General features: G+C 44.5%; 1 protein-coding gene across 1 annotated transcript in view; it reads right to left on the reverse strand.

The window, feature by feature from the left end:
• Positions 1-18,585, reverse strand: part of SH3PXD2B (SH3 and PX domains 2B) — a gene marked incomplete at its 5' end in the record, with an annotated part of 115,013 nt that overhangs the window by 37,286 nt on the left and 59,142 nt on the right. The window contains 2 exons of the mRNA XM_079703606.1: positions 2,746-2,771; positions 10,696-10,787. Of these exons, the coding sequence (XP_079559732.1) occupies positions 2,746-2,771; positions 10,696-10,787 (118 nt within the window). The remainder of the gene's footprint in view (positions 1-2,745; positions 2,772-10,695; positions 10,788-18,585) is intronic.

An 18,585-nucleotide genomic window follows, 5' to 3' on the forward strand; every position in this document is an offset into this window, starting at 1 on the left:
ATTTATTTATTTTGTTGAGCCAGGTCTTAGTTGTGGCAGGCGGCCTCCTTAGTTGTGGCTCGCGGACTCCTTAGTTGCAGTTTGCTGGCTCCGTAGTTGTGGCATGCAAACTCTTAGTTGCGGCATGCATGTGGGATCTAGTTCCCTGACCAGGGATCGAACCCAGGCCACCTGCATTGGGAGGGCGGAGTCTTAACCACTGAGCCACCAGGGAAGTCCAACAGTAGCTTTTAGACTAGTTTCCTGCCATTAAGTGGCTCAGGAAAGAGTGCATGGAGTTGCTTTTTCAGGACCAGTTCTTCCAGGGCAGGTTGCCTTCATTTTATCCAGAGCACTCAACTTATCAAAACACCATTCATTTATTCTACTAGGAAGTCTCAAACTAGGCTACATAGACCATTTAGGTGTTAGGTGGAGACATCTACTGGTGGAGTGTGATACTGCAACCAGGCTCTATAATGCATAGTAATTGCAGTACCTAAAAGTTGATGCAGATAGAACTAAGTTCTAGGAGCTACAAGTGTGAAATCAAAGTATTCCTAGATGAGAAATGTCATTCTTGTGGTCCAGCAGGGAATAAGAGGGAAGGAAAAGGCCAGGAGAAAGGAGGAGCTTTGACAGTGGAAGGGTGATTTTATCATTAAGGAAGTGCTATGAAATATTCATGGGACTTCCCTGGTGGTCCAGTGGTTAAAACTCCGCACTTCCACTGCCGGGGTCTCAGGTTCAATCACTGGTCGGGGAAATAAGATCCCGCATTCCATGCAGCGTGGCCAAAAAACAAAAACAAAAAACCCCCAAAGAAACATAAAATATTTGCCAAAGGTAAAGTGCCTCATCTACCACAGAATTTTTAAAATGATGAGTAATGGTAAAAGAGGGCTTTCTTCCTAGAAATTCACTATACTGCCAGTCTTGCTGAAAGAGCCAGTAAACAAGAGAATATTTCAATAAGTAAAGGGTAGAAAAATCAGGAAGAAAAGGTGCTCCTTAAATAATCACGTGATCTGTGAAATTTTGGTGGGAAGATTTTTTTCCTGCAGAATGAGCAGAATTTGAGACCACATTAGCCAAAGTCTGCAGGAACCAGCCAGGCAGTCAGCCACCAGAGGGAAATTCTCAAGAGAGATAAGCCTTCTTCAACTCAGAATTCTCACACAGAAATTTCAGGGCTTGGGCTGTCAACCTTAAATCCTTTTTCAATTTAATCAAGGAGGCTTGTTCTAACATAAAGGGAGTTTTCAAAGGTCAGATAAAAAAATAAGCCAAGTCCCAGCATGGGTTCTTAGTCTGAATGAAGAAAGATGCTATTTTCCACCCAGTTGAACTATAAATAAATCCATCCCCCATCATTGCAGGTGAATGATGTAACAGTGGTCACCACAAATTAGAGCTTCTCTCTTTTCCAGACCAGTCCCCTCATCAAGCCTGTCCTGACTGAATACTTTTGTTTTCACAAACCAGAGCTGTCTGTTTCCTCTCTCCCTCCCACCCGTCCCCTCCGGGAAAGTCTCCGCACACTCAAAGCCAGAAACTCTGTGACCAGACGAAGACTGTCTGCTTCTCTTCTCCTCTCTGCTCTTTTCTAAGAAACATATCATTATCCTCAGGGCTCAAGGGCTATTTGTAGCTTTAGCAGGATGCCACGGCTCCGGCCAGTACCTATTAAGCTAGAAAGCAGAGCTGTAAACAGACTGGTTGGGAAAAGACCGGAGTTCACTCCAGATGCCATACCTTGAGGCGAAGAAATCCAATTCCTCTCCACTCTTCCTTGCAGGAATGGCCTTGGGGCCCATAAAGCTGACCACAGGCCTTGTACCCAGGAAGCAGTAAAGGGACCAGAGTTGTTGAATTTGGAATTGTTACTGATGCTGGACAAGAACACCTGTGTGTTCTGAATTAATAGCAGTAGCATAAAAACAGCACAAACATGTGTCTCTTTCAACATGCCAGGCACTGTTCTAAGTGCTTTATACATATTATTATGAATCCTATAATACTCCTACAAGGTAGATTACTATCCTTATGCCCATTTTACAGATGATGAAACTGAGGCCCATGAGAGAAGGCATCCTTTCCCACTTTTGGAATCTCTGCTTGGTCTCCTCTCCACCCATCCTTATCAACCCCCTCAAACTTCCTGGAGTTCTAGATAAAGAATTTAGAATTACAGAAAGCTCTGAAGACCACATTGGCTCCAGATGTGGTATGGGCTAGGGCCTTTGCAGATGTGCAGGATGTTCTTGGGTTGCAGGAGGACAAAGCTGGGCGACTGTGAATCTAAGCTTATCAACCCCAGGCCTGTGAGAACTCAAATCTTTCCTCTGGGCATATTCAACTTCTCACCTTCTCTTTTTTTGACATAAGGGTCCTGCTGTCCAGGGAATGGAAAGGGTGTTAGGACGGAAGAGAATTGACTGTGGGGAGAGTGAAGTGAGTATGAGAGCTGCCTGCAAGAGCAGCTGTCACCGCCCAGATCAGTGGCTGATCGAAGGAAGCACAGAGCCAGGCCTGGTGCCGAGGCTGGCGAATGGATCAGGCCCAAATCGACTGTATGCTTGCACCTCCCAGCCTGCACGCCGTCCCCTCAGCCCCGAATGTCCTTTGGCATCCATCCATCCATCCATCCATCCATCCATCCATCCACATCACTGTATCCCCCATGCAGTGCCCAGGGCCTGGACATCGCTCAGTAGGGGTATGCTAAACATCGAATGAGTAGGAGAAAATGGAAAATATTCTTACCAGGTTTCTTTTTCCCAACATGTTCCCTGTAGAGGAAAGAATAGGGGTGGGAAAGAGTAATGAGTCAGTATCTTTTCTGTATTGTTATGAGTTATTCCGTTAGGAAACTGAGATTTTCCATCCCACAACATCTCCAGTTAATGAGTGTAAAATCCAAGCCAGTCCCAGGGACCTAGACTCTTTAAAAAAAAAAGAATTCCTTTTAATTTTCTCCCTTTGCCTGATAAGTGCTCTGGTGCCCTGGGGACCAGCATCTCCACTCTATTTGTAGAGTAGGGGGCTCTGGGGAGGAGCTGATAGGCAGGGGGTAGAGGTGGGTATGCAGTCTGAAAACAGGAGTTAGGACCTCACACTGCACTGAGGCTGACGCCCACCTCATCAGGCATGGTGGAGGCCTTGCCCCACTTATGAGCAGTGCCCTGAGCTGTACAACTGGAGCAGAAAGTGCTCGGTGGTGAGTGGAATACACTAAAACCGGGGAGACATCTGGCTAGCAGTGAACCCAGCACATCTCCCTCACGGTGACACAGAGGACACTATTATGGGCTAGAATCCATACAGAATGAGTAATCGCTCCCATACACGTGTCAACCACGTCAGAGTTTATACACACAACTGCATTATGAACAAAATGTTACAAATCAGGTTTTACAACATACTTTTAAGTAAATTATCCCATTAGTAAAAAGCTTTCGGATGTTATAAAAAGTAAAGGGAGGTGATAGGATGGCTGGGTTGAGATAGATATTGTGGCAGCAGTAACATTAGCTAATACTACAAAATTCCTAATAAATGTTATTACCCTGTGCTAGGACCCTGCTAGGCACTTTTAGTTCACTCATTTAATACTCATAATAACCACAGGAAATAAGTACTCTCTTGGTGCCCATTTTACAGATGAGGAAAATGAGGCACAGAGAAGTTAAGTAACTTGCCCGAGGTCACACAGCTTGCGAGAAGCACAGCCAAGGTCTGAACCCAGGTCTATCTCCATTTTAAAAAATTGAAATATAATTCACATACCATAAATTTCATCCTTTTAAAGTGTAGAATGAACTGTTTTTTAGTATATTCACAAAGTTGTGCAACCACTGCCATCAGCAAATTCCAGAAAATTTTCATCACTCTCAAAAGAAACCCTGTACCCCTTAGCAGTTCCTCTCCATTTCTATTCCTCCCAGCCCTTGACAACTATTAATATGCTTGCTATCTCTAAGGATTTGTCTATTCTGGACATTTAATATGAATGGAACCATATAATAGGTGGCTTCTTGTGACTGGTTTCTTTCATGTTTTCAAGGGTCATCCATGTTGTAGCACGTATCAGTGTTCATTCCATTTTATGGCTGAATAATATCCCACTGTGTGGATAAACCACGCTTTATCTGTTCATTAGCCAATGGACATTTGGGTTGTTTCCACTTTTTGGCTATTATGAATAATGCTTTTATGAACTTTGTACACAAGTTTTTGTATGGACATATATTTTTATTTCTCTTGATTATAGATGTAGGAATGGAATTGTTAGGTAATATGGTAACTCTAGGCTTAACTTTTTTTTTTTTTTGATGTGGACCATTTTAAAAGTCTTTATTGAATTTGTTACAATATTACTTCTGCTTTAATGTTTTGGCTTCTTGGCCCCAAGGCACATGGGATCTTAGCTCCCGACCAGGGATCGAACCTGCATCCCCCGCATTGGAAGGTCAAGTCCTAACCACTGGACTGCCAGGGAAGTCCCTAGGCTTAACTTTCTGAGGAATTGCCAGGCTGTCTTCCACAGTAGCTGCACCATTGTAGACTCCCACCAGCAACATTGGGAGGTTCCAGTTCCTGCACATCCTCAACACTTGTTGCTATCTATCTTTTTGATTCTACCCACACTAGTGGGTATGAAGTGGTATCTCACTGTGGTTGGAACTTGCATTTCCTGATGGCTAAGGACGCTACGCTGAGCATCTTTTCATATGCTTCTTGGCCATTTTTGTATTTTCTTTGAAGAAATGTCTATTCAGTGTCTGATTTTAAAGTCTGGGTTTTTAACCACCATGTAATAGTGCTTTCGGTGTAACCTCGAAAGTGGGGGAGCAGGGAGCTAAGCCAAGCCCCGGAGCTTGGGGCTGCCCTCCTGTGTGTCTGGAAGGAGGGGATGGGCTCGGCCAGTCAGTAGTGATGTCCTCTGGCCAGCCATTACCCAGTGACGCTCAGTGTCACTCCCCTGTGCAGGGGAGAGGGAGGGTGACAGTGGAATATCCCAGCTCACATTTCCTGCCACTCACTGTGGACAGCGTCCTGGTCAGAATGCTGTACCTGGACTGGCCCGCAGAATCCTCACATCAACCCTTGAGGGTCACTCCATTTCGCACGTGGAGACACTGAGGGCCAGAGAGGTGAGGCATCTCTCCCAGGACTGGAACCCGGGAAGCCTGGCTGGAGCCCACTCTCCTGACCACACCCTGGACTATCCTGTGGGGGAAGTTGCCTCTTAGCTGCTAGCTCCAGGACACACCAGCAAAGGTCTCTTAAGTGTGCTTCCATGTAAAGCCCTCTTCCCTCGTCGCCATCCAGGCTGCGGCCTGAGCCATGGTCTGGGATACCTGAAATCCCAGCTCCCACACTACCGCGTACCCCTGCCAGTTGTCTCGCTGTCCTAGCTGGAGCACGGGGGGTGAGGGGCAGCTGGGGGCTCTCGGTTTCAAGCAGCAGCTTGTGTGGGATCAAGCAGGCACGTTACTTTCTGTGCGACACGCTCAGGGTGATCTCAAGTTTACCCAGGAATGGTAGCGAAAATGGTGCTCCTCTAAGGGCACCATTCACTTCTTTCCTTAGAAACTGCTGGGAAAGACTCCCAGTCTCCATCACAAGCCCTAACTCAGGTCTGAGCATCAGAATCCTGACCAAGGGACCAACCTCACGGAGCACCTGCCCTCACCATTCATTACTGCCTAAACAACCGAGGCCCAGCTGAAGCTGCCTCCTGTGGCCCCAAAGCCACCCTTGGGGTTCTCAGCACCCTCCTTCCCTCCCTCCCTCCCTCCCTTCCCCCCTCCCTTCCTCCCTCTCTCCTTCCTTCCCTCCTTCCCTCCCTCCCTTTTCCTTCAAAGTCTGGCTTAAGGACAGGAAGGCATCACTAGGTAAGCACCTGCCATGTGCCTGACACTATCACTACCCTTTATGAGCAGGATATTGCCTAACCAAGATGAGAGCAAGGTTAGCCATGGCCACTTTACTGATGAGGAAAGAGAAGCTCAGAGAAGTCAAGTCACTTGTCCAAGGTCACACAGAGGGGAACAGACAAAGAGATTGAAAACTTCCCTTTCCTTCCAGGAAGGCTCTTGGAACTAAATACATCTATTTCAGCAGGATGCTGGTTAGCTTATCTCAGCTGTTACTTTGTGCTTTCTTGGGGTACAGTCTAGGCTGTGTTTTGTATTTTTAGTGGATGTTCTATTTGTGCGTGTGTTTGTGTGCGCGCAGGCCACACGTATCCACATGTTCACATGGCCTTTCCCACCAGTATAGAAGCCCCTCTGAGGGCAGGTGCTGTTTTTCTCTTGTATTATTCCTGAAGGAAGAAAGGGAAGTGATCATTAAACACTATAGATTGTGGTCTTTTTTGTTTTTAAATAAATGGAGCAATAAGATTTCTTCTAGCCGGTCAAAAGGTTCTAACCAGAGGAAAAAACTTTAGATTCTCACCACATGCCAAATGTTGAAATGAATTCTAATCGATTTAATGAGTAAATATTAAAAGAAAACCCAAAGCATAAATCAACTAGAAAACAATTAAGGGAACTATCTTGTGTCTGAATGGTGACTGTCCTTCTTAGACTGAAAGCAAATGAAAGAAACCACAACTAAAAAATTGGTCACCGGATTTGACTTCACAAAAATATAAAACTTATATACATCATAAAATCCAGGAGCAAGATATAAATGCACAATAAAAGGGACAAATATTTACCACAGATACGGAAAAGGCTAATTCCTTACTATATAAACAGCCTGTACAAATCAATAATAAAACTAGCTCAAAAAATGTCCACTGGCCCCCAAGACCCCAAAGGCAGGAACTAGGCTTGTTTTTCTGGACTTTCAGTGTGGGTGGCAGTTGTGGGAAATGTTTGGGGAGTTAACACACTTGAATGGTTGACCCTGTCTTTGCTGGTTTTTGCCCAGAGATGTGGGGGAAGGGAGAGCCATTTGGAAGGCCTGAGATGAAAGATTCTGGTCCTCCCATATGAGAACAAGCATCTCCACATGGTACCCGCTTCTTCCAGTGATGTACAACAATCAAACGGACCAATTAGCTTCTCTCTTACCATCTCATAAAAGATCGCAGAACCCAAGCATCTTGGCCCTGGCAGCCAAGGAGATGTGAAAACTGTGTACCTACTATGTGTCAGGCACTGTGCTCAGCACTTCACACACATAAGATTCAAGCCTCACAGTGATTGTGGGTCCCACATCCATGGATTCAACCAACCTCAGATTGAAAATGTTCAGGAAAAAAATTCCAGAAAGTTCCAAAAAACACAACTTAAATTTGCTGTGTGCCTGGCAACTATTTATAGAGCATTTATATTGTATCAGGTATTATAAGTAATGTAGAGATGATTTAAAGTATATGGGAGGATGTGCGTAGGTTATATGCAAACACTATGCCATTTTATATAAGGGACTTGAGCATCCGTGGATTTTGGTATCCATGGGGGGCCCTGGAACCAATCCCCCTGCTAGTAATGAGGGATGACTGTACTATTATTCCCATTGAAGAAGTGAGGAAATGGATTTACCTTAAAAGTATAAGAACAAAACTCTAATTCCAGGAAACTGGGGAACAGGTCTATCTTTTGAATTATCAAGCATAATACCCAGGGGGGCTCACCACGATTTCAGCCCCCAAACTCCAGAAAACTAGCTGCTGAGCATGTCCTAATTTCCCCACCATTATTTCATTTCAGTCTCCCAATAACCCCATAATGTGGGTGGGGCAGGTGACGTGGTCTCATTTCACAGATGAAGTAAGCGAGGCAGAAGGGGAGGGGAGGGGATTGCTCTGCCCGGGTGGAACAGCTGGCTGCCTGGCCAGCAGACTGGAAGCTCCCTGTGGGCACAGATTGCATCTTTCATGTCATCCCTTTGTCCCCCCGTGCCCAGCCCGTGGGCCTGGCATTCAGCAGGTCCTTGATACTTATTTCCTGAACGGATGAACAATGCTGGTGCTCCAGACCGGGAACAGCACGGGGTCTAGAACTCCCAGTCCTCTGTTCCTTCTACAAGCCCAAGGCAGCCAGCAAGTGGGGAACGTCGGGCTGTGGCCACCAGAGAGCATGACAAAGCTCCCAAACAGCCTCCCTGACATGCCGGCTCCTCTGGAGGGCTGGCTCCCACCCTATGTTCCCCAGTGTCCCTCCTTCCTGCACGAAGGTGCCCGGACTCTTCTCAAGCACAGCGGGCTGCCCCCGGCCTGGCTCTCTCCCATCTCTGTCGATAAGTTGGGCTGATGCCTGCTCGGAGCTGGGGACCCACTCACCACCCTTGCCAGGCAGGAGGCCAAAGACCTCTGAGCATTAACATTCAGAAGGGGCTCCTGGGCGGCGGTTCTTAACCTCAAGTCCCTGAATGGAATTTGGCACAATTGAGGACCTCCTGAAACAGGGGGCATTTTTCTCGGGAGAAGGAAGAAAGCTTTTATTGGATTCTCCAAATGGTCCACGATCCTCCCCAAGGTTAAGATCTCTGGGAGGCTGAGACGAGGTAGAAGAAAACCTAGATGTCACCACGAGACAGGAGACAGGCGCAGGGGTGAGAAGCAGCCTGCCCAGAACCACTCGGATTAAAAGTGGCCAAGCAACCTTCCTTGTGAAAGCCCATCAACTGGACGTCTTGAACAACTCTGGGAGTAAAAACAGCTACAGGTGGGTATCCAGAGAGGGAAAAATACCACGGGCCACCACTTTCTGAGCAGTTGGCAGGTTCCTGGAATTTTTACTTGTGGCAGCCATTCCATCATCACTGTAATCGTAAGGCTCACTGCTATTCCCATTTCACAAGGAGTGAAATCGAGGCCCAAGGCTACACAGTCCATGAGTGGTAGAGGCGAGATTTGAACCTGGATGTACCCAAATGCAAACCCAGACTCACCCAGACTCTGTCTCTTAAGCCCAGTTGTCCCTTCTGTGGGAGGCACACACACAGAGCTTACGAGAAGACTCAGGCAGACCTGGGGAGGATCCACCTCGCCTCTTCCAACCTGTGTGACCCTGGGCAAGTCTCTTTCCTTATTCTGAACCTCAACTTCCTCATCTGTAAAATGGGAACGGCAGCTCCTACCTGGCAGTTTTGTGATAGAATGAAGTAGAAACTGAATACGTTAAGCTCCATATTCTTTGATTCACTTCACCTAGAAATTAGAATCAAAGCCAGGGGCTACCAGCCTGAGTTAGCAGTTTAACCCTGACTGCCTGGGAGCACTATAGACAACAGTCCCTTGAGAATATATCACCATGTCTTGTTATGTCCATAAAAAAAGCTGGGGACTGTTTACCAGGCACAAATGCTAAAGACACCAAGAACAGAAATATTAGCCAGGATGGGCTGCAGGCCCATTAGCAGATTTACACTTATTCTGTATCTTTTCAAAAAAAATTCATGTGTTGGCAAGACGTTCCCTTGTGATGTTTTGATTCAAAAGATTTACTGTGGTCCCTTATGGAATGTCATTCCCATGCTTCTGTGTGCTGGCTCTGAGAAGCTGTATTCACTTACTTCATGCTTGTCACAGGAAATGGTATTTATTGCAATATGTTGACTGTAGAAAGTTTCATCTGTGTGGTAGTTAAACCATTAGTCCTGAGCGATCAGCTCACCCTCTGTGATCTCTGAACTTGATTCTGCATGTAGCTGCGTGTATATATATAAATGGCCTGATTTCATGTGTTAAAGCTCTTTGCTGCTTTCTCCTTACAGGTCTATTTAAAAAGTAAGCTTTGTGAGTTCACCAGATTCACTTCTAGAAAGCAACGTGAGATTTTCCTAGCTCAACCTACATAAAGTGCTTAGCACGTGAACGTTGAACCGATGTAAGTCTGGGTCATTACTGCTGTCCTGGGCAGTGAGTTACACTCAGAACTAAGCGGACCAGTTCACACTTCTCCCGTAACAGCGCCTGGCTGGCACTTCTCGGCCCTACCTGATGGGGCCCCAGTGGACCCCTAACCCTGCCAGCTCTTGCTCCTGTGACTCAGGACAGCCCAGCACCTGTGGTCTGTGTCCTCCTCCCCCACTGTGATTTTTCCATTAGACAGATCCTTTCTTTCTGCAGACGTATATGATGACTTTCCCCGAAAAGGTCTTTTAAAAAAGCATCATGCATCAGTCAGTGTTTCACGCTGGCACGGCTGTTGGTGCCATCAACTCTTGGTGTGTAAAGGCCAGCAGGCGGGTGGTATTGAGATTCTGGGCGATGTGCATTGGGGGACTGGGGAGATGCACTGCCTGGCATCTGGGAGCGCAGCCTGTCCGCTGAGGGGAGAACTGAGATCAAACCCTGGCCCCGTCATTCACTAGCGATGGGACCTTGAGCAGGTCTCAGTCAGTCACGCACTCACATCCCTGATGGTCCTGGGCACATCTACCTTTGAGGACAAGGCACACAGTCTCTGCCTCGAGGGCTCACCGTCTCCCCTGTTCAGGTATGGTGGGTAAACACAGGGCATTAGGGAATTCAGTAGTGCACTCAGCCAGCTTCCTTCACCTGTAAAACTCAGCTATGGCTACCTGCAGTCACTACAAAGGCTACATGAAGTGAGGCCCAGGAGGGGCTCCACTGATGTAGTCTAATTTAATTTTTACTTAGCTATCCTCCCATTCCTCCTGGGGCTGGCCGGCCCAGCAGGAAGGAGGGCTGTGAGAGTATGCTCTAAGGAGATCCACAAACCGACTTACTCTTTGGGGGGATTCAGGTCCTCAGGTCTTGTTTCAAAGAACTGCAGCACCTCATCACACTGAGAGATGTAGGGGGGCAGCTGGATCAGGGCCTGGAGAAGAGACACACAGGTGAGCCCAGAGGAAGGGAAGGGGTGTCAGGAATGCCGTTAAGTCAGGAGTCCTCAGACTTGGGCAGGCATCAGGATCACCTGGGGGGCTGGGCCCTACTCCCAGAGTTTCAGATTCAGTAGGTCTGGCGTGGGGCCTGAGAATGTGCATTTCTAGCAAGTTCCCTGGTGATGTTGCCACTGCTGGTTTGGGGACCACACACACACACACAGTATATATACACACATATATATTACAGGCATATCTGGACAAATAATATGTACATATTTAGACAAAGCAATAAATTGTGAACAAGGTCCTACTGTACAGCACAGGGAACTATATTCAACATCTTATAATAAACCATAATGGAAAAGAGTATGAAAAAGAATATATATATGTATAACTGAATCACTTTGCTGTACAACAGAAACTAATATAAAATTGTAAATCAACTACACTTTAAAAATAAAAATAAAATTGTGAACTTCATTGTTCTTCTACATCACCATCTCTACTGGATACTGGTGTCTAATAGATAGAAATCTCATGTTTTATTCAACTAGCTGCTTACCGGTGAACATTTAGGTTATTTCCAACATGTCTGCATGTCCCAACTCATGGATCTGTTTTTTTTTTTTTGCGGTACGCGGGCCTCTCACCGTTGTGGCCTCTCCCGTTGCGGAGCACAGGCTCCGGACACGCAGGCCCAGCAGCCATGGCTCAGGGGCCCAGCCGCTCCGCGGCATGTGGGATCTTCCTGGACCAGGGCACGAACCCGCGTCCCCTGCATTGGCATACGGACTCCCAACCACTGCGCCACCAGGGAAGCCCCCGGTCTTCACCATTTTTAAGTGTACAATTCAGTGGCATTAAGTATGTTCACACTGTTGTGGAACCATCACCACTGCCCATCCATCCAAGAACTCTTTTCATCTTGTAAGACTGAAACCCTGTACCCATCAAACAACAACCTTCCACTCCCCCTCCCCAGCCCCTGGCAACCACCATTCCACTTTCTGTGTGTATGAATTTGCCTACTCCAGGTACCTCATATAAGTGCAATCATACAGTATTTACCCTCTAAGTGACTGGTTGATTCACTTAGCATTATGTCCTCAAGGTTCATCCACATTGTAGCATGTGTCAGAATGTCTTTCCTTTTCAAGGCTGAATAGCATTCCATCCCATGTATACAACACATTTTGGTTATTCATTCACCCCTTGGTAGCCACTTGGGTTGCTGACCTGACATGACCTTTGAGTCAGGCTCTGACTTTAAGCCACTTCCCCTCTCCTGATGTATGACCTGGCTCAAAACTAAAGTGGGGAAATCTGTAAGGCAAGTGGACATGTTTTATTAGGGTGCCTTCCCTGGTCACTGTCTACTTTCTATGCTGGATAAAGATAGGGTGAAGGATGCTGACCTAAGGGCCTGGTATTTGTGGCTCATTGATTTTTTTTTATTAGCCTTGAAGTATCTCGTGCTCTGTAGCAAATCCCCAGGGACCAGCCTTTTCCAGGCCAGAGGCAGAGAGCCCAAGAGGGAGAGAGTGGATACATCCCACTTCCCATTTCTGACCCCCTTCTCTTTCTGGTTTGGAGCAGCGAGTACTCATTTTCCTGCTGTCTTGGGGCTCCCTGTGGGTGGCTCTTTCCTCTGAAATCCTGCAGCTCTTGCAGTTGGAACCACATAATGAAGGGGCTGATTATATGCTGGACTGTGGTGTGTCCTGGCTGCTTCGTGGGCAGAAATCTTGTGGCTCCCCCGAGACTGCAAACACAACATTCCCTTATGTTGGCTCAGCACTTGATGGCTCCCAAAATGTGTTCGTCTGCATCATGTCATGTCATCCTGAAAGGGCTGCCCCACTTTAGAGACGGTGAAACAGAGGTTCTGGGGAAGTGACTAGGACTTGAGCCCCCCAGCTTCTCTACCCCAAATCCTGAGGATTTCCTCCTGCACCTTCCCACATGCCTTGACAGTGCTGGGAGGACGCTGATGCCTGCTTGAAAGTATCTGCTGGATAAATGATGTGAGGAAGAGGCCTGGCCGTGGCCACGTGGCCCTGGGTAAGCCCTGAGGTGGCCATGGTTTCTGCCTACAGGGAGCCTCTCTGCTGAAATGGGCAGAGACCCCGAATGGACCAGTGCAGAAGGGACAACGAGGCCCATGGAAACCTCCCGACACTGCCAAGTTCTCTTTAGGTTTTGAGCAAATCCTAGGAGGTAAAAGCCAAACCAAACCCCTAAAGCATAATACAAAGCCAAGCTACTCATAAAAGGCAGCACTGAATGCTTTGATATTTGCCCCTTTCATTTTGGAACGACAGGCTAACAGCAAAAACATGACCTGGGGCACAGCAATAGTTCTGCTTCTGAAATACCCCAGAATTGTCTCGTGTTTGGTCAGTATGACAAAGAACTGCAGTTCCAAGAAAACTCTGGTTCTGTTCCACATGGAATCCTGGCCCTTTGGACAGATGTGGCTGCTCGATGCAGAGGCAAGAGGAGAGGTGAGGAGGGCAAGTCCTGCTTGCCTGTGTAATACTGAAAGATCCGGCTCCTGGTTCTGGCTCTAGCCACGTCCTATGACCTCTGAGCCTCAGTCTGCTCATCTGTAAAATGGAAATAACTAACACCCATCCTGGAGGGTTGTGCTACAGAACAAGTGAGCAAGTGGCTGTAAGGTTTCCATCATATACTAGCTGCATGATAAACATTCAGTTAACCCTCTGGCTCTCTGGACTGTACCAAGTACAATAGTGTGCTGCGGGACTCCCCTGGTGGCGCAGTTAAGAATCCACCTGCCGATGCAGGGGACACGGGTTCAAGCCCTGGTCTGGGAAGATCCCAAATGCTCCGGAGCAACTAAGCCCGTGTGCCACAACTGCTGAGCCCGTGCGCCTAGAGCCTGTGCTCTGCAACAAGAGAAGCCACCGCAGTGAGAAGCCGCGCACTGCAACAAAGTAGCCCTCACTGACCGCAACTAGAGAACAACGCAACAACGAAGACTCAGCACAGCCAAAAATAAATAAATAAATATTATATATATATATATATATATATATATATATAAAATATTTATTTATTTATTTACTTAAAAAATAGTGTCCTGCTTCCAGGGACGATTTTAGAGTCAGCAAGGTGATTCAGTTCAATCACAACGCCTCGGCTAGAGAGAGAGAGTTTGTGTCTTCAACAAAATTTTAAGTGCATAGCACAGTACTGCTGGCTATTGTACAGCAGACCTCTAGAGCTGATTCCTTCTTGCTTGACTGAAACTTCATGCCTGTTGATTAGTAACTCCTCATTTTTCCCTCCCCCCAGCCCCTGGCAACCACCATATCACTCTCTGATTCTATGAATTTGACTATTTTAGATAACTCATGTAAGTGGAATCATACAGTATTTGATCTTTCTGTGACTGGCTTATTTCACTTAGCATAATGTCCTTAAGGTTTATCCATGTTGTTGCGTATTGCCGAATTTCTTCTTTTTAAAGGCTGAATAGTATGCTATTGTATGTACAGGCCACATTTAGGTTGATTCTACATCTTGGCTATTGTAAATAGTGCTGCAATGAACATGGGAGTGCTAATATCTCTTCCAAATCCTGATTTCAATTCCTTTGGACAAATATCCAGGAATAGGATTGCTTGACTATATGGTAGTTCTATTTTTAATTTTTTGAGGAACCTGCATACTGTTTTTCATAGTGGCTGCATTTTACATTCCCACAAACAGTGTGCAAGACTTCCAGTTTCTCTGTATCCTCACCAACACTTGTTGTCTTGTTTTGCTTTTTTTTACATCTTTATTGGAGTATAATTGCTTTACAACATTGTATTAGTTTCTGCTGTATAACAAAGTGAATCGGTTATATGGATACATATATCCCCATATCCCCTCCCTCTTGCGTCTCCCTCCCTCCCAACCTCCCTATCCCACCCCTCTAGGTGGTCACAAAGCACCGAGCTGATCTCCCTGTGCTATGTGGCTGCTTCCCGCTAGCTACTTATTTTACATTTGGTAGTGTGTATATGTCCATGCCACTCTCTTGCTTCGTCCCAGCTTACCCTTCTCTCCCACCCCATGTCCTCAAGTCCATTCTCTACGTCTGAGTCTTTATTCCTGTCCTGCCCCTAGGTGCATCAGAACCACTTTTTTTTAGATTCCATATATATGTGTTAGCGTACGGTATTTGTTTTTCTCTTTCTGACTTACTTCATGTTATTGTTTTTGACACTAGCCATCCCTACAGATGTGAGGTGATATCATATTGTGGTTTTGATTTGCATTCCCTGATGAGTAGAGACACTGAGCAACTTTTCATATACCTGTTGGTCATCTGTGTATCTTCTCTGGAGAAATGTCTATTCAAGCCTTTGGCCCATTTAAAAATTGGGTTATTAGCTCTTTTTGCTATTGAGATGTATAAGTTCCTTACATATTGATAGATTGGGGATTAACCCCTTATCAGATATGTGATTTGCAAATATTTGCTCCCATTTTGTAGTTTGCCTTTTCACTCTATAGATTATTTATTTTGCTGTGCAGGAGCTTTTTAGTTTGATGTATTCCCACTTCTTTATTTTTGTTTTTGTTGCCTATGATTTTCGTGTCATATCCATGAGATCATTGCCAAGAGCTCCGAAATAAATCCATGCATATGGTTAACTGATCCTCAACAAAGGTGCCAAGAATACCACGGCAGGGAGAGGACAGCTTCTTCAACAAATGGTGCTGGAAAAACTGGATATCCATATGCAAAAGAATGAAATTGGGCCCTTATCTTATACCATACACAAAAATCAACTCAAAATGGATTAAAGCCTTAAACATAAGACCTGAGACTACTTTAAAATAAAGACTATTAGAAGAGACAAAGAAGGACACTACATAATGATAAAGGGATCGATCCAAGAAGAAGATATAACAATTGTAAATATTTATGCACCCAACATAGGAGCACCTCACTACATAAGGCAAATACTAACAGCCATAAAAGGGGAAATCGACAGTAACACAATCATAGTAGGGGACTTTAACACCCCACTTTCACCAATGGACAGATCATCCAAAATGAAAATAAATAAGGAAACACAAGCTTTAAATGATACATTAAACAAGATGGACTTAATTGATATTTATAGGACATTCCATCCAAAAACAACAGAATACACATTTTTCTCAAGTGCTCATGGAACATTCTCCAGGATAGATCATATCTTGGGTCACAAATCAAGCCTTGGTAAATTTAAGAAAATTGAAATTGTATCAAGTATCTTTTCCGACCACAATGCTATGAGACTAGACATCAATTACAGGAAAAGATCTGTAAAAAATACAAACACATGGAGGCTAAACAATACACTACTCAATAACGAAGTGATCACTGAAGAAATCAAAGAGGAAATTAAAAAATACCTAGGAACAAATGACAATGGAGACACGACGACCCAAAACCTATGGGACGCAGCAAAAGCAGTTCTAAGGGGGAAGTTTATAGCAATACAATCCCACCTTAAGAAACAGGAAACATCTCGAGTAAACAACCTGACCCTGCACCTAAAGCAATTAGAGAAAGAAGAACAAAAAACCCCCAAAGCTAGCAGAAGGAAAGAAATCATAAAGATCAGATCAGAAATAAATGAAAAAGAAATGAAGGAAACGATAGCAAAGATCAATAAAACTAAAAGCTGGTTCTTTGAGAAGATAAACAAAATTGATAAACCATTAGCTAGACTCATCAAGAAAAAAAGGGAGAAGACTCAAATCAATAGAATTAGAAATGAAAAAGGAGAAGTAACAACTGACACTGCAGAAATACAAAAGATCATGAGAGATTACTACAAGCAACTCTATGCCAATAAAATGGACAACCTGGAAGAAATGGACAAATTCTTAGAAATGCACAACCTGCCAAGACTGAATCAGGAAGAAATAGAAAATATGAATAGACCAATCACAAGCACTGAAATTGAAACTGTGATTAAAAATCTTCCAACAAACAAAAGCCCAGGACCAGATGGCTTCACAGGCGAATTCTATCAAACATTTAGAGAAGAGCTAACACCCATCCTTCTCAAACTCTTCCAAACAATTTCAGAGGAAGGAACACTCCCAAACTCATTCTACGAGGCTACCATCACCTTGATACCAAAACCAGGCAAAGATGTCACAAAGAAAGAAAACTACAGGCCAATATCACTGATGAACATAGATGCAAAAATCCTCAACAAAATACTAGCAAACAGAATCCAGCAGCACATTAAAAGGATCATACACCATGATCAAGTGGGGTTTATTCCAGGAATGCAAGGATTCTTCAATATACGCAAATCAATCAATGTGATACACCATATTAACATATTGAAGAAGAAAAACCATATGATCATCTCAATAGATGCAGAGAAAGCTTTCGACAAAATTCAACACCCATTTATGATAAAAACCCTGCAGAAAGTAGGCATAGAGGGAACTTTCCTCAACATAATAAAGGCCATATATGACAAACCCACAGCCAACATTGTCCTCAATGGTGAAAAACTGAAACCATTTCCACTAAGATCAGGAACAAGACAAGGCTGCCCACTCTCACCACTCTTATTCAACCTGGTTTTGGAAGTTTTAGCCACAGCAATCAGAGAAGAAAAGGAAATAAAAGGAATACGAATTGGAAAAGAAGAAGTAAAGCTGTCACTGTTTGCAGATGACATGATACTATACATAGAGAATCCTAAAGATGCTACCAGAAAACTACTAGAGCTAATCAATGAATTTGGTAAAGTAGCAGGATACAGAATTAATGCACAGAAATCTCTGGCATTCCTGTACACTAATGATGAAAAATCTGAAAATGAAATCAAGAAAACACTCCCATTTACCATTGCAACAAAAAGAATAAAATATCTAGGAATAAACCTACCTAAGGAGACAAAAGACCTGTATGCAGAAAATTATAAGACCCTGATGAAAGAAATTAAAGATGATACAAATAGATGGAGAGATATACCATGCTCCTGGATTGGAAGAATCAATATTGTGAAAATGACTCTACTACCCAAAGCAATCTACAGATTCAATGCAATCCCTATCAAACTACCAATGGCATTTTTCACAGAACTTGAACAAAAAATTTCAAAATTTGTTTGGAAAAACAAAAGACCCCGAATAGCCAAAGCAATCTTGAGAACGAAAAATGGAGCTGGAGGAATCAGGCTCCCTGACTTCAGACTATACTACAAAGCTACAGTAATCAAGACAGTGTGGTACTGGCACAAAAACAGAAAGATAGATCAATGGAACAGGATAGAAAGCCCAGAGATAAACCCACGCACATATGGTCAACTTATCTTTGATAAAGGAGGCAGGAATGTACAGTGGAGAAAGGACAGCCTCTTCAATAAGTGGTGCTGGGAAAACTGGACAGGGACATGTAAAAGTATGAGATTAGATCATTCCCTAACACCATACACAAAAATAAGCTCAAAATGGATTAAAGACCTAAATGTAAGGCCAGAAACTTTCAAACTCTTAGAGGAAAACATAGGCAGAACACTCTATGACATAAATCACAGCAAGATCCTTTTGGACCCACCTCCTAGAGAAATGGAAATAAAAACAAAGATAAACAAATGGGACCTAATGAAACTTCAAAGCTTTTGCACAGCAAAGGAAACCATAAACAAGACCAAAAGACAACCCTCAGAATGGGAGAAAATATTTGCAAATGAAGCAACTGACAAAGGATTAATCTCCAAAATTTATAAACAGCTCATGCAGCTCAATAGCAAA

This window comes from Hyperoodon ampullatus (genome assembly GCF_949752795.1).
Source record: "Hyperoodon ampullatus genome assembly, chromosome: 4".
NCBI lineage: Eukaryota > Metazoa > Chordata > Mammalia > Artiodactyla > Ziphiidae > Hyperoodon > Hyperoodon ampullatus.